Source organism: Chelonia mydas, chromosome 11, assembly GCF_015237465.2.
Source record: "Chelonia mydas isolate rCheMyd1 chromosome 11, rCheMyd1.pri.v2, whole genome shotgun sequence".
In the NCBI taxonomy this organism is placed as follows: Eukaryota; Metazoa; Chordata; order Testudines; family Cheloniidae; genus Chelonia; species Chelonia mydas.
Genome location: NC_051251.2, coordinates 68247239 through 68273807, shown reverse-complemented (window position 1 = coordinate 68273807; position 26569 = coordinate 68247239). Strand labels below are relative to the sequence as shown.

The window sequence follows — 26569 nt, the reverse complement described above, 5'->3', positions numbered from 1 at the left end:
AAGAGAGAATGACTTCATTTCTACCCTATTTGAAGTCGAGGGGTTTCATAATGTTGAGAGATCAGAGGTGCCACAACATTATTTGTTATTTGTAGTACCATTGAACCTAGCCATGGATCAGGTACTGTACAAACACCAGGTCCTGTACAAACACAGACACCATGGACCAGGTACTGTACAAACACAGAACAGAACAGCATTCATATTGGGTTTAGAACTTCCCCACAGCCGGTTGGTATTCAGGGATTTGGAAGAGTCCATTATAGAGAGAAAGTCCAGGTTGCAAAATTCAGACCTAGATCTGAACAATTCCAGAGCTGAACAATGTTGGGATTTTGATTCAGACTTATCTCTGTCTGATACAGATAAAGCAGTTTGAGGAGGTTATTCGTTTTTAATATAACAAATCCTATCAAAGATTAGACAAGGACTATATATTTCATTTTCCCACCCTTGGGACCCAGTGTAATCCTTCCTTTCTCCCTAAGGGGTATAAAAATCTGTTTTAAATTTCAGTAATGCTTCAGTGCCTCTGGTATGTGAGGGCTGACCTTTTTCATCCCCCCAAGAAGTGGAAAGGAAGTCTTGGAAATCGCTTGTGGCCAACTCAGTGCTTCTTCTTGGTGGATTTCTTGTATAAACACTAAGCTTAAGACTGGCATTTCTCAGGCACCCAGAATGTGAAACATATTTTTTTAAAAATATCTCTCCAGGAAGAGTACAGTGAGTGGAATGTTGGAAATGCTTTTTGAATTAGCTCTTTTTCAGACTGGGATAAAAAAGTCAATCCTGGGGAGAAGAGAGTGGCATTCAAGCTATGGGAACTGTTCTTCATGTGTCCATCTAAGATGTTCATCGAGGAGAGCCCCGTGTGAAATGTTCTGTAGCACAGGAAAGCCACATAAAGTTTATCGTTTCCTAGTGAAGACTACAACTTACCCAGCTGTCACTGCATCCTGAGACTTGTATCAAAATACCTTCCCACCCATGTACATTCAAATGATGCTGTTGTTCAGTAGAGAGAGAGCACTAAATAAGCCTCTTGCTGCAGTTGTGATTTCTAGTTATTTTGTTATCTGTACTGGAGTAAAAAATAAAGGCCCCAAATGAGACGGGGTCCTGCTGTGCTAGGTGCTGTCTATATAAGTGGCTCAAGCTGTAGAGACTTTGACTTTTAGCTTATGAGGTCCCTAATTCCATCTCCAGTGTCAGCCAAGATGGAGGCCGTTACACTGTCCCGAGTTGGAGCATTAAAAGCCAGGCTGGTGTGGCCAGGACAGAGATGATGGTGACTGTTGAAGGAACACGAGGACAGGAGCACTAATTAATCTGTGTGTGTACATTTGTCACACTCATGTGACAAACAGAAACATCCAATAATTTCATCTTAATATCACCCCACCCCCCGCTTTGCGGGCCTATTGTGATCAATAACCTCAATCCAAGAGGTAAAGCAAAAGTACGAGGCATATTTAGAAACCATTCCTACTACAAAATTTCCCTGAAAAAAATCTCCCCCCAAACTATCACAATTCTTGCTCCTCCTATGAGGCCGATCGTCCTTAAAATGCCCCCAGGAGTACAATGCTTTATGAAGTCAAATAGTCTAATAAGCAGAGACTTTTGGAGCAGGTAGAAACCACACTATATCCCCTTGGGATGTTACATTCTGTGCTGGTTCCAGGTCTCCTTTGGTTACAAAGCTACCAATGACTTCAAATTGACAAGGGTTCGTCATACAGAGACTGTTGCTTTCAAGGATATAGAAAGACCGCTCACCGTGCTCTGTGTCTAAAATCGTTTGCTCTGTGTTTCTCCATTCTACACTCTTCCCTTAAGTCTCCTGGCTCTCCTTCACTCTGAGTTCCCCTCCCTGAACGAAGCCCCAGGGGCCAAGATCAGCTCTAAGGATCCATGCCTGCTCTTTAAAATTGGATGGTGCGCACCTCTTCATGTCACCTCTGTGCATGGGTGAACTTGCTGAATGATTTACTGGAGTCTGCCTAGGGGGTTAAGGTCCTTGTTTATTAACAGCAGCTAAAGTTAAGACATTGATGTGCTGTAGGCAGTGAGTTCAAGGGCTGGTTGGCTTCATATTGCAAGCACATTGAGAAAGGGATTGGCAATCAGGTAAGTAGCTCAAGACCTTGCAACAACAATACTTCCAGTGCAGGGTGAGAAATGGCTCCAGTAGAAGTAGCTTTGTTAAGCAGGTTTCTGAAAGCTTGTTGGGCAAGGGCAGATGCTGCAGGGTATATGAGTGGGTGGCAGATTACATCTACTGTGAAATAGCTAAGAAATACATCTACTCAGAAATATTCAGCTCCATCCCATATTGTGCCAGGTCTCCGTCTGACAAATTATAGGGCCCGCTTCCTAGAGTGGGCCAGATAGGTAGGATGCATGTCCCTCTGAACACAGGGCTATTTGGTGAGTAAGTTTGGGTATGCTTGTTTGGCCACACTTTAAGGGCTCTCGCGTTGCAATTCCACTCTTGAAATCTGTACTTATTGGAAAGAGATTGCAGTGTCTAAGACCTCCATTAATTAGCCCTGTGGCACCATTTCAAGAATTGCCAGTTCTGAGATGTAGCATCTCCAGGTGTCACCTTAGGGTCTGATTGTCTAGTTCACCAACAGGTAAATGAATATTAGTGGGTACATTTTTCACCCAGCTTTTATTCAGTGAATTACAGCCCTTTAACCAAGCAGAACTGCAGCCACTAATCTTACTGCTTTAACACAGCAAATTTTGTGTACTGAATGGGGTTGTTTTAAACCAAGAGTCTGCAGCTGCTCCCATATAGTCTAATAAATAACATTCTGGAAAGGATGCAAGTTAGACCTGAACTTAATGCTGCCGGGCATAAAAATTGCAATTGAATCACTGAACGTCCCAGGCTTCCAGCTGAGAGTCTGCCTGTCCCGCTGCCATATTAGATAAAACGCTGACTCTCTGCTGCGATCAATAATCTGTGTTTTATTAAATGACAGCAGAGAACTTTAGGGCAACGGGGCTCTTGGGTTCTGTTCCTGACTGATATCTGCGTAAGTTACCTGACCTTTCTAGTGCCTTATTCTGCTCGTGTAATGCCTTACTCGGGGGGCTGTGAAACTTAATTACTTAGTGCTTTCAACCAGCGTTCAGATCCCTGGATTAAAAGTGCTGTATAAATGCAAAGAATAAATATTATCTATCCACTCACTTTTCTAAATCTACCTGCACATCATCACATGTAATAATCAATGTGCCTACTCGCAATCGTGAGCAGTGTTTATATAGGGAAAGATCCAAGCAAACAGCGGGGAAAATTGTCCATAAATATTGATTCAGATTCTTGATTTTTATTCAGTCCTGTCTTGAACCTTTCATGTTCAATTCTGCAAACATTTGATCACTCCAGGTCCGGTAAGGGGTCACAAAAATAAAGTGTGACGTTTGAATGCTCTACTAGTCAGCAAAAGCAAATTTTGACAAGTCTGTTTGATAGTAGCAGTTGCAGGCTGTATTGTATTGCATGTGGAGTCACAAATGTGGTCTGGATGCAGTTTGCATCCATCAAAACGTTCACAAACAATCGACAGGCCAGAATCCTTTGCTGAAGGAATTTGCAGATAATTGTGAATAATGAATTAGTTCAAGGATTTCACAAATTGAGAAAGCCAAAATTTGATGAATAATTCAGAATGAACGTTCACTCAACTGATGTGTGGAGAATTACATAGTCAGCAAGTGGTATTACTTTCCCTTTGCTAGAACTATTCAAGGGCACATTACAGCTGAAAGGTAATCTTTAAATTGCATATGTTTGCTGTCCTCCACCAAAGCAATTAAAGGTTTATTGGGTACATTTGTTTTCCAGCAGAAGCATTTCCTTTTGCTGATGTAGCCTTTTTAATGGCTATAGTAGCAAGTAGTGCAACCCAGTGCATTGGGGAATGATCAGGGCTGGGGGATTATTTTACAGATTACAGTAATTTTACCGACTGCCTTCCTATCCACCCCCCCACCCCAAAGCGATGAACATACACAATGAAAATAGGAAACAAGATGGTAGGAGATGAGACGTCCAAGGGTTGGATCACAGGAGCGTGAGAGAGAATCAGCATCATATATCAAAGGTGTTAGGCTAATTACATCAATACGTCTGCCTGACAAGGTATTACTGGAAAGAGAATGTGATGATCCTTTTAAATTACCAGTGGGAAATATTTTTACTTAGTACATAATGAAAACAGAAACCCGTGTCACTGCAGAATTGTCTCTGCAATCTAATGTGTTGACTTGGGCAAATGGATGGGCAAGACCATTCATCTGACAATGGACGTGTGGCTCAGTGGGCACTGCTGGACTGTGATCTAAATCCTGTTGCTATTGAAGTCACTGGCAAAACAACCGTTGGCTTCAGCAGGTCATGTATGTGTGAGTGCTCCCACTGGGCTAGCTCTGGGACAGAAAGAAAGGGAGGGCCAGTACTACAGGAATATCCAGCAGGATACCATGCTAAGCATGTTCATGTTCCAGATCTGTTGCACAGGATGAGGGAGGTGACAGAGAAGTGGCCAACCAACTCCTTTCTCTCTTCTGGGTTTGTTGTCCCAGATGATGGCTCCTTGAAAGGCAACAGATACGGATAAAGGGAGCATTTTTCTCCCTTGTGCAGTGCTCATCCAACCTTCCAGGTTATCAAAATTTTAATGGCTTGATCCTGCTCCCATTGAAGTCAAGAGCTGACTTCCAATGACTTAAGAGGTACAGTGGGTCCTGTAAAACTTCACAGACAGCACTCCTGCAAATAGGTATTCTCCTCATCTTACAACCGGAGAAGCTGAGACACAGACATCACCTAGCTGGTGGAGCAGAGAGAGCTAGTGGATGATGCATGGGTTTGTGATCAGGAGAGCCCTATTTTATTCCTGGTTCTGACGTTGAATTAAAAATCCTGTGGAAAGGGCATTTTTCTTTGACATTCTGCAGTTTAATTGCTGTGGAAACTTGTAGGTCTTCTGCCTATTTGTTTGAGCCCTTCTAAATGCTATACCTAAGGCTACATTTTATTCATGGGTATTTTTAGTAAAAGTCATGGACTGGTCACGGGCAGTAAACAAACATTCATGGCCCGTGACCTGTCCATGACTTTTACTAAAAATATCTGTGACTAAAACTTGGGCGGAGGGCCGCGGGTGCTCGGGGGGGGGGGGGGGGTCCAGTGGCGCTGTGAGTGCTGCAGGAGGTGGCCCAGGACCCCCGCTGGTGCTGGGAGGGGGAGTGGGCAGTGGTGCACAGCCCAGGAGGTAGGCAGGGCTGGCAGGGGCTCCCTACCCGGCTCCGTGTCCCTGCAGCTCCTAGGTGGCAGATGAGCCCAGGGGGCTCCACGCGCTGCTCCCGCCACAAGCGCTGGCTGCCACAGCTCCCATTGGCCAGGAACTGCAGCCAATGGCAGCTGCGGAGGCAGGGCCTGTGGGCATGGGCAGCACGCAGTGCGGAGCCCCCCGGCCCCTCCGCTGCCTAGAGCTGCAGGGCCATGCCAGTTGGAGCCGGGGGTCCCAAGGTAAGCACCCCCCAACCCCCTGCCCCTAGCCCTGAGCCCCTCCCACACACCGAAACCACTGCTGCGGGAATCTCCTGAGCCAGCACCAGCCATGCAGAAGTCACGGAATCCATGACTGCCGTGCAGGCCCACCGACAGCAATTCCAGGCCCCAGGGCGGACCAGTCAGTGGGCCCCCACGCCCGCGCGGACGTGGTCCACCTGACATTTGGGTGGTGCTGCGTCTGCACTGGCTGGTGCCCAGCGAGCTGCCAGCTGCGTGCGCTCTTCCGGCACGGCCAGGGCTTCCACATGCCCGCCAGGTAGGGGTGCCAACTGTCTAGTCGCGCAAACCCGAAGACCCTTGTCCCCCCCGCCCCGCCCCTTCCCTGAGACCACGCCCCTTCTCTGAGGCCCCTCCCCCTGCTCACTCCATCCCCCCTCCCGCCGTCGCTCACTCTCCTGCACCCTCACTCACTTTCACCAGGCTGGGGCAGGAAGTTGAGGTGCAGGGTCAGGCTCTGGGAGGGAGTTTGGGTGCATGGGGGGTTTGGGGTGCGAGTTCTGGGAGGGAGTTTGGGTACGGGGGGGTGAGGGGTGCAGACTCTGGGAGGGAGTTTGGGTGTGGGAGGCAGTGTGGGCTCTAGGCTGGGGCAGGGCGTTGGGATGCAGGAGGGGGTCAGGGGGTCAGCGCTTACCTTGGGCGGCTCCCGAAAGCGACCAGCGCACCCCTCTGGCAGCAGCTCCTAGGCAGGGGGCCCAGGGGGTCTCCACGTGCTCCTGCATGAAGGCACCGCCCCCGCAGCTCCCATTGGCTGCAGTTCCCGGCCAATGGGAGCTGCGGAGTCAGCGCTCAGGGCAGGGGCAGCATGCGGAGACCCCCTCCCCAGAGGCACAGGGACGTTGGCCGCTTCTGGGAGTGGCGCGGTGCGAGGGCAGGCAGGAAGCCTAGCCCTGCTGCTCTGGTGGCGGCGCGTGGGGACCACCGGGCTCTTTTAAATAGCCTGGACCCTGGGCAGTTGCCCCCTTTGCACCCCCCATTGACAGGCCTGCTTCCGTGACCTCCGTGACAGACTCCTCGCAGCCTTAGCTATAGCACCTTCCAACAACGGTTTTGTGTCCTCGGGCTAATCAATTAGCCTTTCTGAGACTCAGGTTTCTCACCTGCAAAATAGGGCTAATGATATTTAACTGCCTTAGGGAGGTGATGTGAGGCTTAAGTAAATGTTTGTGAAGTGAATCATAAAATGTTCCCTTTTCCCCCCTCGGGTTTCCATTTAGAAATGTACGTTTTCTCTGCGCCGTTTCTCTTGGATGAACCAAGAACTAACAGGCTTCTGAAATCAGAAATACAAGGCAAGTGAACCCAGATTTGTTGCGATAGGACGTAATTTTTTTTAATTCCCACCTTAAACCGATGTACCTACTGAATATTTAAATACATAAATGTCTTTCATCCCTTCATTTTACTCTGCCCAGTAATCCCTCTCTGTCAGGACTGCTTCTAGTATTTCAAATCTCTGAGAAGCCTCAGAGAGAGAAATATTTCACAATTCCCCCTCCCCCAAATATGGAATTTCACCCTCACAATGGCACCTGTCCAGAATAGGCAATGTTTGCTCTTGGCCCAGTGACAGGATTTGAGGTCAGATACTTTATGGCTCTGCAGAGCTGTAAGTGGGAGGGTTGGGATGGAGGGACTGGGAAGCTAGAAAGGGGACACAGATATACAGCCCTTGCTTTTAGCTCTGGTGCGTCCTGAGAAACCCAGCTTTAAAGCTGTAAGATTATTTATATAAATAGCAGTCATGGAAACTAAAGCAGTTTGGTTTAAATGTGGAGGGACACAAAATATAGTCCCATCACTTTGTAATGAAGCATCCCTAAAATAGTATTTTTGTAACGTATGCAGCAAGTGCTGAATACTTGGTGGCGTGGAATATATAAAATAAATAAAAGGTTTATTGGTACTGTGATGGGGCAAGGCCAGATGGCTATAGAAAAGTAGTGGGAGATAGATATATTCGCTCCAGGCTAAACAAATCCCTGGTACCAGGATAAGTGAAATGGCAGCTGCTCCAGGTCAATTAAGACAGCTGGGGCCAATTAAGAACTTTCCAGAAGGCAGGGAGAATGCTAGGTTGATTGGGACACCTGAAGCCAATCAGAGGCTGGCTGAAACTAGTTAAAAGCCTCCCAGTCAATCAGGTGGGTGTGCACGTCAGGAGCTGTGGGAGGAAGTTGTGCTGTTGGAGAGACTGAGCAGTACACACCATATCAAGCACAAGGAAGGAGGCCCTGAGGTAAGGGTGAAGTGGAGCTTGAGGAAGTGAGGGCTGCTGTGGGGGAAGTAGCCCAGGGAATTGTGTATGTCATGTTTCTAAAAGGTCAGCTACCATAGCTGATAGTATTAGGGTCCCTGGCCTGGAGCCCGGAGTAGAGGGTGGGCCCGGGCTCCCCCCCACCTTTGCCCCCTGATTAATCACTGAGACTGGGAGACAGAGACTGTGCAAGGAAGGATAACTTCTCTTCACCTCCCTCGCTGGCTTATGATGAAAATGGCTCAGTAGACTGTGACTCTTGTCTCTAGAGAGAGAAGGATTACGTGGAGGGTCACAGTGAGCCTCTGAGGCTAGCGAAATCCGCCAGGAAACGCGGGACCCATGGAGGCAAGGACAGAGCTTTGTCACAGTACTCATTTGAAATATTGTAACCCGAGGCTTGTAAAAACTTTGTATCACCGCACAGAGTATGCGTTTCATATACTCTGTGTGCCTATATATATTGGTGGTACTATAAAAATTGTTAATTGCCTTAGATAATGAACTAACTACATGCAGTCAGTAAGCATAGGGAATTTAAGTGCACTACTGCAGATATTGAGGTAGCTGGATCTTGTTAAGTTAAACAGGAAAGTGGTGATTTTGGGGGGGTTTTTTTCTTGGTGCCCGACTTACACTTTTGGCTGTCAATACTGGAACTATGCTTTTCTCTAACAGCGCCTCCAGGGGACATGGGTTATTACACTCTGAAAATGCTGTAACTAAGTGAGAATAACCAGAAGTTGAAGTAAGGGCCCAAGGGTATGGTTATCCCATAATGCTAAGGGATAGAACCTTATTTAGCCAATCAGTGCTGCCCATTTTCTAAAATGTGTCTGCATAGTGTTATCCCCAAATAGAGTGGCAGGATATGGCTTTTGAAAAATAATGTAATACTGTGAGACACTTCACTCGCTAGTGCTAAAGTTTCAATTTTCAAATTTAGCAATTCCTCCCTGGATCCTATGCGGTCAGGTTACTAAGAATGGCCAAGAATGCCCGTGGGAGCTCATGGAAAGACATTCTGGTTTCAGCACTTGGACTGCTTCAGAATTTTAAAACAATTGAAAGCCACTGGTTTTTAAATTGGCAATTTATAGTCTGCTGAAGAAGAAGCTGTGTCTCTCTGCCAGCGTTTGTTGTTTCGAAAGAAGAATTAGCTCACAGCATGGTTCTTTTGGGGAGAGCTCTCATTTGTGAAATGGTGCTTGGAGAATTTATGGCTGCTGCTTAAAAGGACTTGAAGTCAGTCACTGCTGCTTGCTGTTGTCCTGCCAAAGACCAGTTTGGAAAATTTTCATTCTCCTGGATTGGGTATTGCGGCCAGATTCTCAAATGGAAGAAAACTGTCCAATAGCCTCCCCCATCCCTATTCAGGAGCGTCGTGATGGAGGACTGGGATACTCAGGTTGGTTCTGAACAGGCTGGCAAAAAGGAGTTGGTTTGCACTGACCAGCTGATGGCTAGATGGGTGTGACGCATGCCCAGCATTTTAGCCATTAAAACATGTACTATGAAATAGAAAGTACAAATTGTAGATCCCAGGGGATGGAATTTCCGTAATTCCATTGCAAATGATACGGTAACTAAATTGCGATCTGTGACTTACAAGTATGTAAATATAGTTGGATAAGTTCTAAACATGAAAGTGCACACACAACTCCCCCTACCTGCAGTGGCGGGTTTTAAACACACCTAAGGACAGAATTTGGCCATGCGTTTGGAAAAATATATGGACGTTAGCCATGTCCAGTGGGACTCTGGGATTTCACATTTGCTAACCTAATTCAGTGGCAATGCAAATAAAGAAGGTTGGTTGTCACGTACACGTGGTTGTAACATTCACATGAATATTTATTTAAAGCCAAGTCCTGAACTCCTTAGGAAGCTTTTACTCAGTCGTGCTGCAGGCAAAACTCCAGTGGGAATTCAGGTTAAGTAAGAATGTGTGCATCCAATGAAGTGAGCTGTAGCTCATGAAAGCTTATGCTCAAATAAATTTGTTAGTCTCTAAAGTGCCACAAGTCCTCCTTTTCTTTTTGCGGATACAGACTAACACGGCTGCTACTCTGAAACCTGGATTTAAACTGGTACGGCTCCCATTGGATTTCAACAGGGTATGACTCGGACCCCCTAGCTCTTAGACAAAATGCTTTTGATTACAGCTTGATTACTTGGCTTCCTTCGTGAGCAAATTCAGTAGCAAATGTGGGAAACCAACGTACATCTACTTGCCTATTGCGTTGGCCAAAGGCGGCTTCAAAGTCTTGTTGATTTCAATGAGGGTTGCAGCATTTCGTAGATCCTGGCATTAATAATTACAATTGTTGTTGGTTTTATTATACACATACACTGTGTGCATATATATAATTATGGTGCCCACCTGCAGAGGAGTGAGGATGAGCAAATGGCCTACTACATCCATGGGTGCTGGAACAGTTTGTACAGTGGAGGTGCTGAGAGACACTGAACCAAACTGTAAACCCTGCATATGATGGAAACCACTTCAAGTCAAGGGGTGCCCCCACAACCCCAGCACCCCTAGTTCCAGCACCTATGGCTACATCTTTTCCAAGGGCCAGCTAGTACCTTATGTAAATAAACCAGAACGGATCAGAAGTTCACATCAAATGGGAGGGTGTACTGGCCTGACTAAAGGGAATGCAGTGACTGCAACCTTTGTTATCCATCAGCCGGATCGGCTTCCACAAGGGCTAAGCACCGTCCTCAGCTTTGTGAACTCAGCAAACACCCGACACGTTGGACTCAGAATATCTCACCAAAGACCTTCTCCGCCCTTCCAGAAGTCAGTGCCCTGTACTCAAAAGGTGCATCTACGCTGCAATAAAACACCATGGCATGGCCACGGGTCAGCTGATTCGGGCTCGCGGGGCTATAAAATAGCAGTGTAGATGTTTGGGCTTGGGCTGGAGCCTGAGGTTCTGAGACCCTGCGAGTGGGGAAGAGTCTTAGATCCTGGGTTCCAACCTGAGCCCAAACATCTACATTAATTTTTAGCTCCGCAAGCCTGACCCAGCTGACATGGGCTTGGGACACAGTGCTGTGGGCTTTTTATTGCAGTATAGATTTACCCAGAGGGTTATTACATAACACTTAGACAGGGGCTTGTTTACCTACGTAAGCTCAACCAACCACTGTTGGCTATTTGTAGCATTTGCTCTCCTGGGTCACATAATTGCATCAGGGTTTAAGATTATGGGCACTGCATGTTTTTTTGAGCCTTTCCATCATATGTAGAATTAAAGTGATCAGAGGCACCAACTATCTCACTTTACTATTTCCCTGGGTCTTTTGTGGGAAAGGCAGGAAGGTTCATTATTTTCTACAAGACATGGAGTGTAGGGAGTCTGGGTATATTGATGCTGTTGCTCTGGTGCCCTGCAGAGTTTCACACAGTCTGACTGTACATCCCTGCATGGTTATCGTCCAGTTGTCTCTGCAGGCCAGTGCATTCGCATTCAGTGTGGAAGGCCTGGCAATGCAAGAGCCACTAAGGGCTAGATCCAGAAAGGGATTTAGGCAACCAAATGCCACTTTAGTCACCTAATCCAAAGCTTAGATCCTCAAAACCCCACTCAATTGTTGCCTAACCCCCTGTAGGCATCTGAATTACCCGGGTGCCTACACTTTGGGTCGTAAAGTCCTCTAAATTTCTGCAAGTGGGCATGTGCACACAGCCTCCTCAGTCCTGACCACGGGCACCTTGGCTCGTGCCCAAGTCTCAGGAGAATCCTTAAACTTGGCATTCCCCACCTGTCTCACCTACAGGACCTGCTCTTGTAGGCATACCTAAGCCATGCCCCTCTCCTTAGCATTTCTTATTGGTTAGCTTAGGCAGCTCCCCATCAGCTTGCCCAGGCTTAAGCACCTAGCTCTCTCTAGATTGCACAGGAGTCTGGGTTCCTAATTTGGTGCTGAGGCTTACGCTGGGCCGCAGAATGTCTAAAAGTTAGGTGTTACAAGGCTGAGTCCAAATTCCCTTTGTGGATCTAGCCTTAAATCGCCACCAAACCACTTGCAGCTTCTATTACGAATTCATGCCACGGAGGAGGGCCTCCCCGACTAGCTATTTTAAAAGCATCATATTTTGCTCGTGAAGGCCAGTCTATTGCTTATGTTTTCTAATCGTACCCATGGAGTCAGGGCTACCTGACTTCATCCTTTTTGAGGAGCAAATCTGTGGATGCTTTGGAGCCTTTACATTTTTCACTTAAACGCACAATAGTGTTTTTAGTGCAAAAATAAAGTTTTTAAAAGCTTCAGAAGTGGGCCCCGAGGGCAGAGCAAATCCAGTGTGGCAGCCAGGAAAGCAGCAGCTTTCCACAGCCCTGCAAAACGGAATCCTTTGTCCCTCAGATTCCTGACGCTTGTCAAAGGATGGTGCCATTTTAGTCTCCGTGATTCGGGCTCCTATCTCGTTGTCTCTATACAGCAGACCTAACAACTGCGAGTGGGATTTTGAAACAACATTGGCCTAACTCTGCACCTGCTGAAATCACTGGTATAGCTCCTGCTGGCTTTAATGGGAGCACAGTTAGGAACATGCCGAGCGCTCTTAAAAACCCCATCCCATATAGTTAATATTTACACCATCTGTGTTAGGCATTTTTAGATTAAAATATGCAGGTACAGATAGATACATATTCTAATATATGGGGGGGCGTATATTATATAAAATTTGGTGTTGTTACATACTCCTTTTATTGTTTATAGTTCAGAATTTTGCAAGATGATTGTAAAGCAGCACTTATTACCAACTTACAGGTATGAGAGGAGGGGAAAATGAACTTGTTGAAAGTGTGTGAGAAAAGCAACGTGGCCACGAGCCAGCTATCGCTGTAGAGCTGGTCAGAACACAGGAAGCATATCATGTGAACATTTTCATGGAAGAACGTGTCTCTTTTTCCAGCTCTACTCCTGCATTCCAAACTCCGCTCTGCCACGGACTCATCTTGTGCCCTTGTGCAGGTTACTTGAACTCTCTGTGCTCCAGTGAAATGGAGAAGGGAGGGAGTTGCAAGGATAATGCAATTGGTTGGTGTCTTTTAAAGCAGCGGTTCCCAAACGTTAGCCACCTGAGGACCCCCATTTTGATTTATAATTTTTCATGGACCCCCAAGTCCCTCACTCAGCCCCAAGCCCTGCCCCCACTCCACTCCTTCCCCCAAGGACATACCCCCGTTCCATCTCTTTCGACCCCTGCCCCTCCTTTTTCCCACCTCTTTCCATCCCTGAGTGCGCCCAGTCCCTGCTCCGCCCCCTCCCTCCTGCACAGCTGTTCAGCGGCATGCAGGAGGCACTGGGAGGGAGAGGTTGAGGGAGGGAAGGGGAGGAGCTGATCAGCTGGGCCAGTGGACCCCCCTCCAGGGGTCCATGGACCACAGTTTGAGAAATACTGTTTTAAAGCATTCTGAAAAAGGTAAATTACTGGGCAGACGTTTGTTAGTATTTATTGCTTCCTTCCCTCCATTATGTCTCTGGGGCTGGATGGTGTTTATCACAATAGCTGAAGAGTGGAATTAGATTGGCTGTGGTGTCGGACTGACCCTCAGAGCTATGAACGGGGGGTGGTGAGTGGTACGCTCAGAGCTGCAAAACATAGTACACAGTCTGCCTCAAGGCCTGATGGTTTAAATTGCTGGATTTGTAAGATGAAAGGGGAGCTACTGTGAAAATGACAGTAGGCTGGCAGTCTTCTGGCTAGCTTTGTTCAGAAATGGGGACCCCACAGCACTGCTGCTTTGAGTTGATTGCAAAAGGAAAATAACTGAGTGGTGTGAGAAGAGTTTTTTTTTTAAAAAAAAGGATTTAAAGGGCAAGGGGCAGTCTAAAGAGCCCAATCCAAAGCTCATCAGTGTCTATGGGTATCTTTCCATTGAATTCAGTGGGCTTTGGATCAGGCCGTAAATAAAATTCTGCCAATGATATGGAGAACAGCATTTATATGAAGAGGTATTTCCGACTATTAGTGTCGAAGGACCCGATTTGCCCCCATTGCAGTCAATGGGCTTTTTATCATTGTTTTCAATGGGCATTGGAACAGACTCGTATACTGTGTACACCAGGGGTCGGCAACCTTTCAGAAGTGGAGTGCCGAGTCTTCATTTATTCACTTTCATTTAAGGTTTCGCGTGCCAGTGATACATTTTAACGTTTTTTAGAAGGTCTCTCTATAAGTCTATATATTATATAACTAAACGATTGTATGTAAAGTAAACAAGGTTTTTAAAAAGGTTAAGAAGCTTCATTTAAAATTAAATTAAAATGCTGATCTTATGCTGCCAGCCTGCTCAGCCCGCTGCCGGCCTGGGGTTCTGTTCACCTAGGCCGGCAGGGGCCGGCAGCCGGGACCCCGGGCCGGCAGCCGGGACCCCAGACCGGCAGCGGGCTGAGCGGGGCCGGCGGCCGGGACCCCAGACCAGCAGCGGGCTGAGCGGCTCAGCCCGCTGCCGGTCTGGGGTTCAGTCTGCCACCTCCTGCCAGCCAGGGTCCCGGCTGCTGGCCCCGCTCAGCCCGCTGCCAGTCCCGGCCCTGCCCACATAGAGTGGGTACCTACCTTCTCCCTGGTTCCAGCCCATTCTCTTCCTCTCTCTCTGCACTGAGCTGGGGGTGGGAGTGCGCTGAGCACAGGGCTGGGGGTGAAGGAGCAGGCTGCGGGTTGGGGTGCAGGGTCTGGCCAGGAGCTAGAATGAGGGTGGGGGGTCAGGTTTGGGGCAAGAGGTTTGGGTGTGGAGTGCTTACCTGGGCAGCTCCCATTTGGTGCGAGGGGTGCAGGTGGGAATGTGGGAGGGTTCAGAAGCTCCTGTTTGGTGCTCAGGTTGGGGGTGGGAATGGGGGGTGTGTGTGTGCGCAAGAGTCTGGACATGGGGTGTGGGGGGTACTGGAGTCAGGGCCGGGGCCATGGGGAGTGCAGGGGTCAGGGCAGGAGGCTGCGGTGTGTGAGGGGGGTGCAGGGATCAGGGCAGGGGGCTGGGTGTGTGTGAGGGGGTGCTCCCAGCCCCCTGCCCAGAGCGGCTCACGGCAGGGGGCTGGAGGGGATATGCCCTGATTCCACCCCCCTTCCCCACAGCCCCGTCCCCACCTCCTCCCCGGAGCAGCGAGCGCCCTGCGGCTCCACTTCTCCCCCTCCCGCCGCAAGGGCCATCAGCTGATCGGCGGCAGGGAGAGGAGGAGGAGGAGGGGCAGGAACCCAGCATGGCGGGGGAAGAGGTGGGGGAGGGGGGACCTTGCCTGCCCTGCAGCAGCAGCCGGCAGGACCAAGCTTCTTCACCCTGCCCCCGCAGATGGGGGGCGGAGAAGAGCGGGCCGGGGCGGGCAGGATTTTTAATGGCTCTCTGCTGGCTGCCGGGGTCCCGGCCTGGGTTCGGCAGCGGGCTGAGCGGGGCTGGCGGCTGGGACCCGGCAGGCAGCAGCGTGCCATTAAAAATTGGCTTGCCTGCCGTCGTTGGCACGCGTGCCATAGGTTGCCGACCCCTGGTGTGTACACACACACACACACACACACACACACACGTCAATGCATACAGGGGAGACCATTTAACAGGGCAAAGCGGGTTCTGAGAGTTGGGAAATCCTCCTTCCAATATAGAGTTCTCCCTCGAGTGGCTGTTCATGTCTATTCCAATCAGGTATGTGCGTGTGCACAGCAGCTGGAAATCTTTTCCCCTAGCAGCACCCGTCCGGTCGGCCTGAGTGCCACCTGGAGTTGCACCTTCATGGCGCTCGAAATGGAGCCCTGCTGACCTGGCACCCCCTCAGTTCTGTCTTACCATGGTTAGTTCTCTGTAGTTTACTAGTGTTAGTTTAGTATTAGTAGTTAGGTCATAAGTTTCCTTTCAGGGGTCCCTCCCAACCCTCAACAATGCTCCCCCGGCACTGGGATATGTCCCAGTCCCCAGGGTTCAAACTCTGCGAGGACTGTGAAAAATTTATGCCTAAGAGCGACCCACCCTCTTCCTGTCTGCAGTGTCGCGGGGAGAGCCACCAGAAGGAGAGGTGCAGAATTCGCAAAGCGTTTTGCCCTAGGACCATAAAAGACCGGGAGCATAGGCTCAAGATCCTTCTCATGGAGGCGGCACTCCAGCCACAATCCAACCCCAGATGAGACCGTGGAAGGGACACTGATGGCCCCGGCCTTGGAGAACAACAGGGTCCCACAACGGCTGCTGCGACGGGTGGCCCAGAACCTGGGAATCTAGGCAGAGGAGGTGGTAGAGGATGCTGACCCTATGGTAGACATCCTTGCCCACTCCAGGCCCACCTGCATTGCCCTGCCGTTAATTAAGACCATTGCTGAGACCACAAAGATCTTGTGGAAGACCCTGGCCTCTCTGCCCCCTCTGGCCAAGAGAAATGAAAGGCCGCACTTTGTTCCCTCAAAAGGATACGAACACTTGTATACCTCCCTCCCCTCTCCGATTCCCTGGTGGTTGATGCTGTTAATCAGTGCGAGCACCGGGGCTACTAGGGGCTCTCCCCTAAAAATAGGGATGCTAAAAAACTAGACCTATTTGGGAGAAAGGTCTACTCCACTTGAGGAGCTGCAGCTCAGTGTTTCGAACCAGCAGGCCGTCGTGAGCAGATACTCGTATAACACCTGTGGCATGATGGCCAAGTTTGTGGAGCTGCGGCCGCAGGACTCCCGTGTGGAATTCTCTGCACTGGTGGAGGAAGGGAAACGAATTGCACGAGGAAACGGGGCAGACCTCAATCTGATCCTTTCCAGACTCACGGGTCTGCCCTTTGAACCTTTGGCAACAAGCTCCCTGCTCTCTCTCTCCTACAAGGTGGTGTTTCTGGTAGCGATAACCTCAGCCAGGAGGGTGTCTGAGGTCAAGGCCCTAACATCAGAACCTCCTTATACTGTGGACAAGGTTCAGCTCAAGCCTCACCCGGCTTTTCTCCCGAAGGTTGTCTCCCAGTTTCAAATCCTCCCTGTATTCTACCCTAAGCCACACTCAAGCGGCAGGGACCAAAAGCTTCACTCATTGGATGGCCGCAGGCCACTACCCTTCTACATCAAGAGAACGAAGCTGTTCCATTCCAATACCCACCCTCCTTCCCCTTTGTCGGAGGGGAGGTTTTCAGGCTGCCGTGCACCCGCGTGCACACACACCTGATTGGAATGGACATGAACAGTTACAAGAAAGTGAGTAACCATTTTTTTCCTGCATGGCAAATCTGGCAAAATATACTCAACTTTTTGCTGTTGTCACGCTATAGATATGGGATGTGTTTCTGCTTAGGGATGGTTTTAAAACTGAAGTGAAGCTCCTAAAACATGCAGGGGCAGAGATCTGCTTCTGCAGGGATTATGGCTGTGAGGGGCAGGAATGTGCCCCTCTGCTCAGCTACTAAACCACAAAGGCAATTGCCATGTGTATCTGTTAAGTCCTACCAGAGAGGGAGCTTCAGACCTTTGGATGGCTGAGCTGGCAGGATACTACCCTTAAAACAGTGCTTTGCTGCAGTTCCCGTGGGAGAGGTGACTTAGCTTCATTGCGGTTGTCATGCATAGTAAAAGATCTCCCTCTTGATGTTTCTCACTCTTTCCTTTGCAAGAAAGCAGCTTGGGAGCAGGCTCAGTAAACCCCCTGAGCTTCATAGATGATCAGGGTTAGAAGGGACCTAGGAGGTCATCTAGTCCAACCCCCTGCTCAAAGCAGGACCAATTCCCAATTTTTGCCCCAGATCCCAAATGGCCTCCTCAAGGATTGAACTCAGAACTCTGGGTTTAGCAGGCCAATGCTCAAAGCACTGAGCTATCCCTCCCCCATGGTGGGGAAACAAACAGTCATAGAGAAAGAAGGAAGGAATAATGGTGAATGGACAAGCTGAGGAGCAGAAGATAGCAGGAAAATGGCCATTTACAGGGAGTTACAAGGAGGCACAGAGATGTGTTTAGCATCCTGGCAAACGGATATATTACGAGGCCATTTGTAGGCGTGCAGTAGACACAGGGTCCTGTAAATAACTAATAGGCAATGCTTGATCGATGAACGTGCCCATATATAGAGACCCTTCCTCCAGCAGGCCTAGACTGGCACGTGTTCCCACTGGTGAGTTCAACTACAACAAAGTCAACCGAAAGGTTTCTGTTAACGTGTGTGGGTAAATACAGCAAAGCGGATGCCTTGCACTTAGCCTTTGGAAATGGCAAACTGAAGTAGTCTACGTACAAAGAGATCCCAAATGATTAAACATGAGGGGTTAGGTGGAAGACACAATCAGTCTGAGTTTCTATGCAACTGCTGCATTTTTCACTTTGCGAGGGTTTCCCCCCCCCCCCCTGCCCAAGCTTTTCTTCTTTTTTGAACTGCCTTGCAGCTAGACTCCAGATATGTCATCCATTAAGGATATGGGCCAACAAAGAAAAGGAAATGGTTTCCAAGCAACAGGAACTACGCCAAAGTTTTCAGAATTGATTGTAGCCCTCTGACTCAGATATCCTTTTATTCATCCATTCGCCAGTGTGGCAGTTCTCTGCATGCTCCCTCAGCGATCGGAGAACTGGACACCTACGGCGTAATTTCAGTACAAAAGCCACATTGATAGTCCTCTCACAGCAATAGGCACACGGAAATATAGCCTCTGAGGAGGCCCATAGGCCTCCATGGTTTAAAGAACAGAAAGTGAGTGGGTGCAGTATCACTGTTACAATTGTGGTCTGACTGTGAGGGACTGGGCTTTGAAAATTCTATTATTTACTAGCAGTCAGAAGTGGTTGAAGTCCCCTCAGACGTAGGCCAGTCTGTGGTTTCCAAATTTCAGATCACTTACAGCCTCAGGGTGTGCTGGAGATGCCTTTGGGTGGGCTGGGGGCTCCCCCCTGGGATGACATTTTTGTTGCCACCAGATGCAACTCTGAGAGATGGCACCGTACCCAGTGCTGAACAGATCTCAAAAGGTCTAGGGGTGAGGTGAAAATAAGCAGGAATTTGGATGTTCACCTGAACCTCTCTGGGTTGTAGAATTGAGGTGTTGTGAGAACAGGTGACTCTAGAAGATTTCCAGTACTTCCTGTCACTTGTGTGGTCTGAGATACCATGGGAGTTTGTCCTATAGGGATACTTTTGCCTCCAGTCCTGACCACAAAGTGCAGGGGAAATGAAAACAAAAGTTATCTCTTGACACTCAGAAAAAGATGGATTTGATTTTGGTGTGCTGGCTGGGCAATGGTTAGGTCAGGTTTATTTTGTGTGAACTGTTTCACTCACTTCTGATTATTCACCCCAGCTGTCACCATCTTACTGGGCAGCACCAATTGGCCACAGCTCGACGTCACTCCTATAATTCCTGCCTTCTGAGTGTGGTATGCAAACGTGGCAGTTCCTGGTGTCGCAGTTTCAGGGTAACTGCACCTGTATATCCCCTCTGTGGTCCCTCAAGGGCACTCACTTAGGGTTACCGGCTTCCAGCCGTCACCTCTCTTGAGCAGAGACCCACCTCTCTCTCTCTCTCGACTGGGGTTTTAAGGCTTCATACACAGTCCCCTGCTTTACACTGTGACATCCCCAGCAAGAGAGTCTGCCTAAACACCAGTTCCTGTGCTTTGCTTTCTCTCTGAGGGCAATCAACAGTGTAATGCCAGCAGTTACAAGCTAGCACACAGCCCTTTCTAAGCAAGCACGCTTATTCTTAAGATGAAAGCATCACAGAGAAAACATAAAAACAATATACTGTATATCCATGCTGAAAACTTACCAGAGGTCACCCATTAGTGTTATGGGGCCCTAACAGGCAGGCCAAGGTCCTTCCAACCATTCTGCAAGGATTGGGAATCCCACCCCCCTTTGGTCTTCCCCATTATCTGGATGAAAATAAAGGCCCTGAATCATAGAATCATAGAATATCAGGGTTGGAAGGGACCTCAGGAGGTCATCTAGTCCAACCCCCTGCTCAATTCAGGACCAATCCCCAATCAAATCATCCCAGCCAGGGCTTTGTCAAGCCTGACCTTAAAAACTTCCAAGGAAGGAGATTCTACCACCTCCCTAGGTAACGCATTCCAGTGTTTCACCACCCTCCTAGTGAAAAAGTTTTTCCTAATATCCAACCTAAACCTCCCCCACTGCAACTTGAGACCATTACTCCTTGTCCTGTCCTCTTCTACCACTGAGAATAGTCTAGAACCATCCTCTCTGGAACCACCTCTCAGGTAGTTGAAAACAGCTATCAAATCCCCCCTCATTCTTCTCTTCTGTAGACTAAACATTCCCAGTTCCCTCAGCCTCTCCTCATAAGTCATGTGTTCCAGACCCCTAATCATTTTTTTGCCCTTCGCTGGACTCTCTCCAATTTATCCACATCCTTCTTGTAGTGTGGGGCCCAAAACTGGACACAGTACTCCAGATGAGGCCTCACCAATGTCGAATAGAGGGGAACGATCACGTCCCTCGATCTGCTCACTATGCCCCTACTTATACATCCCAAAATGCCATTGGCCTTCTTGGCAACAAGGGCACACTGCTGACTCATATCCAGCTTCTCGTCCACTGTAACCCCTAGGTCCTTTTCCGCAGAACTGCTGCCTAGCCATTCGGTCCCTAGTCTGTAGCTGTGCATTGGGTTCTTCCGTCCTAAGTGCAGGACCCTGCACTTATCCTTATTGAACCTCATCAGGTTTTTTTTGGCCCAATCCTCCAATTTGTCTAGGTCCCTCTGTATCCTGTCCCTGCCCTCCAGCGTATCTACCACTCCTCCCACTCGCCCTGGGTGAGTTCAAACACATCCCTTTTAAGCCAAAATCCTTTCTTCGTGTTCCTAGTCTCTGGAAGCCCTGTTGGAACCAATATATGTGAGCCTCCCCAGAGGGTGGTATCTCTCGCTGTGTTGACAATGTGAGTGAGTCATCTAAATGAGCCCCCACCGTTTTAGTTCCTGAAGGAGCTGTGGTAACCCTCCCCGTGCACTAGAGCACAATCATAAGCACAATCCCTGGCTCCCAGTGCTACATCGATTTAATACAGTAGGTTCCCCCAAGATACTGCATGTCTGTCACACCTGGCACCTGTGCAGAGTGGGTGGAATTAACAATAAACGGTGTTTAACCAAAAGCTCTTCCCACACTTGCCCATTTACATGGAGGAAAAAAGCCTGGATGTGAGGAGCCTACAATGCTTACTGGGCCATATCCCTGACTACAGCTGAACGGCGCACTGTGTTCCTTTGCCCTGAATTAGAGCAGCCCCAGACCCTAAGCAGCCAAAATTACAGCCACAGATATTGAACACCTGCCCTTTACCCTGATATACCGCAACAGATAGGGAATGGCCTAGGGCAGGGGTTCCCAAACTGGGGCACATGTACCTGAGACATCTCTGGGGGGGTATGCAGGAGAAATTGTGTAATAGCGGATTTTAGTTTATTTATTGCGTTTTCATAACAGGCTACTCAGAGGAAGCTTTAAAACTCTGTGGGAATTTGTTATAGAAAATACAGTAGTTAATTTACTTCAAGATGTACCAATGAGAACACAGATACACAGAGATGCTTACATACAGAGCTCTCACCTCCAATCACCATACAGCGCAAGTTCAGTTGCCCAGCAACCATCCAGTCTAACTGAGCTCAGAACGTGGGGGTGGGGGCATTCGGTTGTATAAGTCACACTATATCTGTGCATAATGGTGAAATATGGACAGATGGCTAAAGACAGGTAGCGTTAAGAAGAACACACAAAGTATCGGTGATGAGAAGGGTACGGGAATGTGGGCAGCTGGTAGATCTGGAAGTGGGTACGCAATAAGAGAAGTTTGGGAATCTCTACACCACTGGAGAATCACCCTTGCATTGAGGTGACCATCCTGATGCTGGATACTTTGGGTTTAAGGCCCGTTTGCATTGGTGACATCGTGCAATATGGCCATGCCACAAAGGAAAATCTGCCACACAACTTCATTTTGCTCTGCATCCTGCACCAGCGCGCACAGCGATCTTCACTGAGCGGCCTGTCGTGTGAGCCATGGAGAAGAAACAAGAGAATGAAGAACACAGTTTGACAAGTCAAAGTAATAAAATCCGATCCCTGTAGCAGCCTCCCTGAAACGCTGCACGGTACAACGGTTAATATTTAGCTGCTTTTGTTTTACATCTTTCCCCTGGGGGACACTCTGAAACACATTCTGTTTAGAAATTCTGCTGCTCAGATGGTGGGGCCCAATCCACCCATCCCTGTGCTGAGTAGGGTCTGCCTCTGCAATGGGACTCTGCTTTACGATGGGAGGTGGGGGCAGAATTAGGCCCTTAGGTTTTCTGGATTTTTCTTTCTTTGGGGCAAGATTGTGCCTTTCAGCACAGCCATGAGTAGGGGGTGGTGCACCAGCTGCCCCACCCAGGGGGCACTGGCTGCACACACACACCTTTGCTCCCTCTTGTTGTTTTTGGGGAGGGGGAAGATGAGGTGGGGGAGGAAGGAAGGATTAAGGGGATGATGAGGAGGGAGTAACTTGTTGCAACCCCTTGCAAATGTGCAGTTTGCTCCTCCTTGCACCTAGCCAATTGCTGTGCTCCCCAAGTAGAAATGAAGCCCCACCCCACCCTCTGGCTTCCAGGGGATGTGCTTCACACCAGACCCAAGATATGGGGATGGAGACACCTTACTTCCCCACACCGCCTTACTCAGGCAAAGATGACAAGGGATGATCTAACCTTTGGGTTTCTTACTAAAGACCTTTGCGTGAAGCCAGCATCTGCCCCTAGGAGTTCATCTGCTCCTGCTTGTATCCTCAGGAATGGGATGTTTGACATGGGGCCATAGTTAGCTAGAACTGAAATATCCAAGTTGGGCTTCGTCAGTGTTGGTTAGACTATTGTGTGTTTGAAGGAGGAAGGGAAGATACCTTCTGTCGATCAGAAGTAGCACCAGTTGCTCATGATTCATTTTCACAAGGCAGGATGGGCATAGGTCGGATTCACAAGTCTTGGGTCGAGACTCCTTTAAGATGTCCAGAACTTCTTGGTGAGTGAATGTACTGAACTCTGGGTGTGCAGGCAGGCTGTTGGTTGGTGGGTATAGGTGATCCATGGTGTCTTCCCCAGTGTGGGCGATCTTTTTGGTGAAGTAGGATTGCAGTCCCTCACAGCGCTTGGTACTGGGCTCTGATGCATATTCCAGCGACTCCGGATTAACGACGCTGTTTACCACCTTGGATAACTCTTTGGGGCGGGATTTGGTAGTCTCAGTGGAGGCTACTGTAGTGATGCTCAGAAAACCTCGAGATACTTCTTGTAACTTTCCACTGGAAGGCAAGGGGTGGGGGAGTCAAGTTTGGGAAACAAAGGTTTCCCGCCTTTATGTAAATCCTATTTAAGGGTGGGGAGGAAAGCAAACAGGACTCCTCCTCTCCCTGGCCTGTCTACCCAAGAAGAAAGACTGCTAAAGCCGCCTGAAGGGAAGGCAGGGGGGGAGTCCTGACTGAGACAGGGGTCCAGTCTGAAAAGAAATATAACTGGAACTCTGAACCACAGAAACTTTGCAACCTGCCTAAAATAACATTTAGGGTGAGAATTAACATTTTGTAACCTGTTTGTTAAGTATATTCAGCTTAGCTTGCGTATTTTGCTTTATTTGGTCAGTAATCTGCTTTGTTCGGTCTGTTATCTCTTATATTCACTTAAAATTCACCTTTTGTAGTTAATAAACTTATTGCTTGTTTATAATATAACCCAGTTTATGTAATTTCTAACTGGGGGGGTAAGACATTGTGCATATCTCCCTCCACATTGAGGGAGGGGGCGGATTTCATAAAACCTTTGGGTTTGTCCCCCTTAAAGGGAGTGGGCACCAGAGTGTTGGGGAGAGCCCTCAGGCTGAATCTTTCCAGAGCGGATCTCTGTCTCTCTCTGCAGCTGGGTGTGACCCTCCCTGTGAGCTTGGCTGGAAGAGGCTTGTGAGCCTAACCCAGGAAGGCCAGGTAGAATAGACAGGCTCAGTGGTGTCTCAGCACATCAGGTGACAGGGCCAAAACCCGTCACATTCCCAACCTGACAACAGCACAACTTGAAAAGGAACACAAGTTTTGCATTCATTGCCTGGATCTCTTGTGAATGTGAAATCCTGTCTGCTTCCAACATGAAGAATTGTGGTTTTGGGGGCTCATTAGCCAGTGGTGGATCAGAGCTGGTGATTGCTATTGTAATGTATGGTGAAGGCATTTCAGTCACCCCCATTCGTGCTTTTCCCTGAGCTATGGATGTCATTGACTGTGACGTTTGCTGATCTTTTTCTAAGCACTAATCTGTTTTATTTTCTTCACAAATCCAGGTTCTAAAGCCCTTTGGAGTGCTCCTTTGAGGAGTGAGTTAGCACAGTGAATACCCCTCACCGTTCTCTCCTTGACATTTTAGCATTACTGCTCAATCAAGCATGAAGCTCTTGTGGTCTCATCACCTCAGGCTGTGACTGCATCCGATCCCACAAGCTCGGCAGTCTCAAATCTTGGGCTTGTTATGTGCTCCTAAGACCAGTGGGAGCTGAGGGTCCTTTCACCTCACAAGATCCAGCCCTCAGGCTTGGTCGATAGCGTCCAGTGTAACTAGAGCTGAGAGGCCCAGTTTTCAAAGCAGCTCCCACTGCTGCTAGGCAGAGTTTTGGGTGCTGAGTATCTCTGAAGAGCAAACCGGAGGTGTTTTAGCTCACTCTGTTTGGTGAATGACAGCTCTGAACCCATCTAGTGTTCTTCTTCTTTTCCAGCTCCTACGGCGAGCTCACCAACTGCACCATCCTGATAGCCAAGAAACTGGATTGCTATTGGCCGAACCAGCTGGTGGACGAGTTCTTCATAGCCATTCACAAGCACTATTTCAAAAACTGCTCCCTCTCTGGGAGGTCTCTGCGCGACCCACCTAACAACATCCTATGCCCATTCCTTGTGGTCCCCATCCTCATCACCCTGCTCATGACGGCGCTGGTGGTGTGGCGGAGCAAGCGGAGCGAGGGCATTGTGTAAGCTAGCATGCCCCAGGATCTCAGGAAATCCATAGAGAGACCTACCTTCCTGTGGACTAATCCCTCTGTCAGACTCGGCGAGCCCTTGTGGAATCCGCAGCACGTTGGAAGCTTTGGTGAACAGCTTTGTAACCCTAAGGCAAAATGTGGAGAAAGAACAGTGCACGCTTGACGTTTAACACTGTCCTGACTAGAGAGGTGTGCCGTACTCATACACATTTCCTCTGGATAACAACCCTTTGTTCAGGCAGAGATGACACGCTTTGGACTAAATGCCATTTCTCATTACTCTCAGTAACTGCAGCACTTCTTGCAAGCCAACTACTTGGTCATTTTAAAAATCATTTATGAGACAATTAATTGAAAACGTATATCTATAGGTCAAGACTAGTATTTATACACTTAATCAATAATCAGCCACAGGATGGATCTGGGGAGGCACCATTCTGTAGACATCTAATTATTATAATTTATTTCTTGCAAAGTTTTTTGGCTTGAATGCTTCTGAAGTCTATTGTTGTTAATTAAAGGAACCCTTGATTACTTTGCAAACCGCTGTTGTCAGTTTTTGCTTATAATGTACTGAAATATTGCAGCATTGCCTAGCTACACAGAAGCCAGACTTTTCATGGTTAAAAGATATTTTTTGCAAATTATTTCTCCTATAGTTTCATAGAACTGTAGAAATGTAGGGCAGGAAGCGATCATGAGAGGTCATCAAATCCAGCCCCCTGCTCTGAGGCAGGACCGAGTAAACCTAAACCATCGTTGACAGGTATTTGTCCAACTTGTTCTTAAAAACCTCCATGGATGGGGATTCCACAACCTCCCTTGGTAGCCTGTTCCAGAGCTTAAGTACTCTGACCAGTTAAAAAGTTTCTCATAATATCTAAAGGATATCTAGAGACCTCAGCCAAGATCAGGGCCTCATAGTGCCAGGCACTATGCAAACATAACAAGAGACAATTCCTGCCCTGGGGAGCTTACAATCTAAACAGAGGGAGGGGGAAAGGAAAAATTCTCCCCCGGGGGAACTGAGGCACAGATAGATTTCAGTGACTTACCCAGAGAGTTTGCGGAAACTGAACTGAATGCAGACTAAAGTTCAGTCTGGGGCCTTCACCACAAGCCCATTCTTCCTTCTTTGTAGCACCGTTCAGGAGGAAGGTGCTTTACACGTTAGCATGAGTAATTATCGTATTATCGGCAAGTTTGTTCCACTCTAGGATCTTATTCATGAGATTTCTGATGGTCTCCGAGCTTGACAGGCAGTGTTAACACCCCCCCACACACACACACACGCGCGGTCATGCTCCCTTCCTCCACAAGCATAGAGCCGCTGCCATAGAAAGCGTCACATTTTATAGTCCCCAAACATCTTAAGTGTCCAGCCACAGTCTGAATGGGGGGGCAGGCGCAGGAAGCAACAGAGCAAAACACAGTGAGACATGGCACCAAAACAGTGGACGAACACAGCCATCAGTTATAGCAAAAGCACGGCTTTTTTCCCCAACAGGATAAGCTCTTGGAAGCAGAACTGTTGCTCCTGCAGATTGTTTTCCTTGATTCATTTTCCTCCCCTAATTCTAGCGAACGGTCCATTAGCCAGTGCGGAGACCCCAAAATATTATTGGAAAACTGACTTATTCCAAGATTTGTAGGGTATAGAAATCCAGCTTCAATCCTGGAAAGCTCTCCTTGTGTCCACCGGCTCTCCAGCTGGCTGTTACAATGAGCCCTGCACTTCCTC

The 26569-nt window shown here is 48.4% G+C and overlaps 1 protein-coding gene across 4 annotated transcripts in view; it reads left to right on the top strand.

Moving 5' to 3' along the window:
• Positions 1-25367, top strand: part of RAMP1 (receptor activity modifying protein 1) — a 120502-nt gene extending 95135 nt beyond the window's left edge. For all 4 annotated transcript variants that reach the window (XM_043524948.1, XM_037912975.2, XM_037912973.2 and 1 more), the window contains one exon: positions 24565-25367. In XM_043524948.1, the coding sequence (XP_043380883.1) occupies positions 24565-24820 (256 nt within the window). In that variant the 3' untranslated portion in view covers positions 24821-25367. The remainder of the gene's footprint in view (positions 1-24564) is intronic.
• Positions 25368-26569: the final 1202 nt, after the last annotated feature.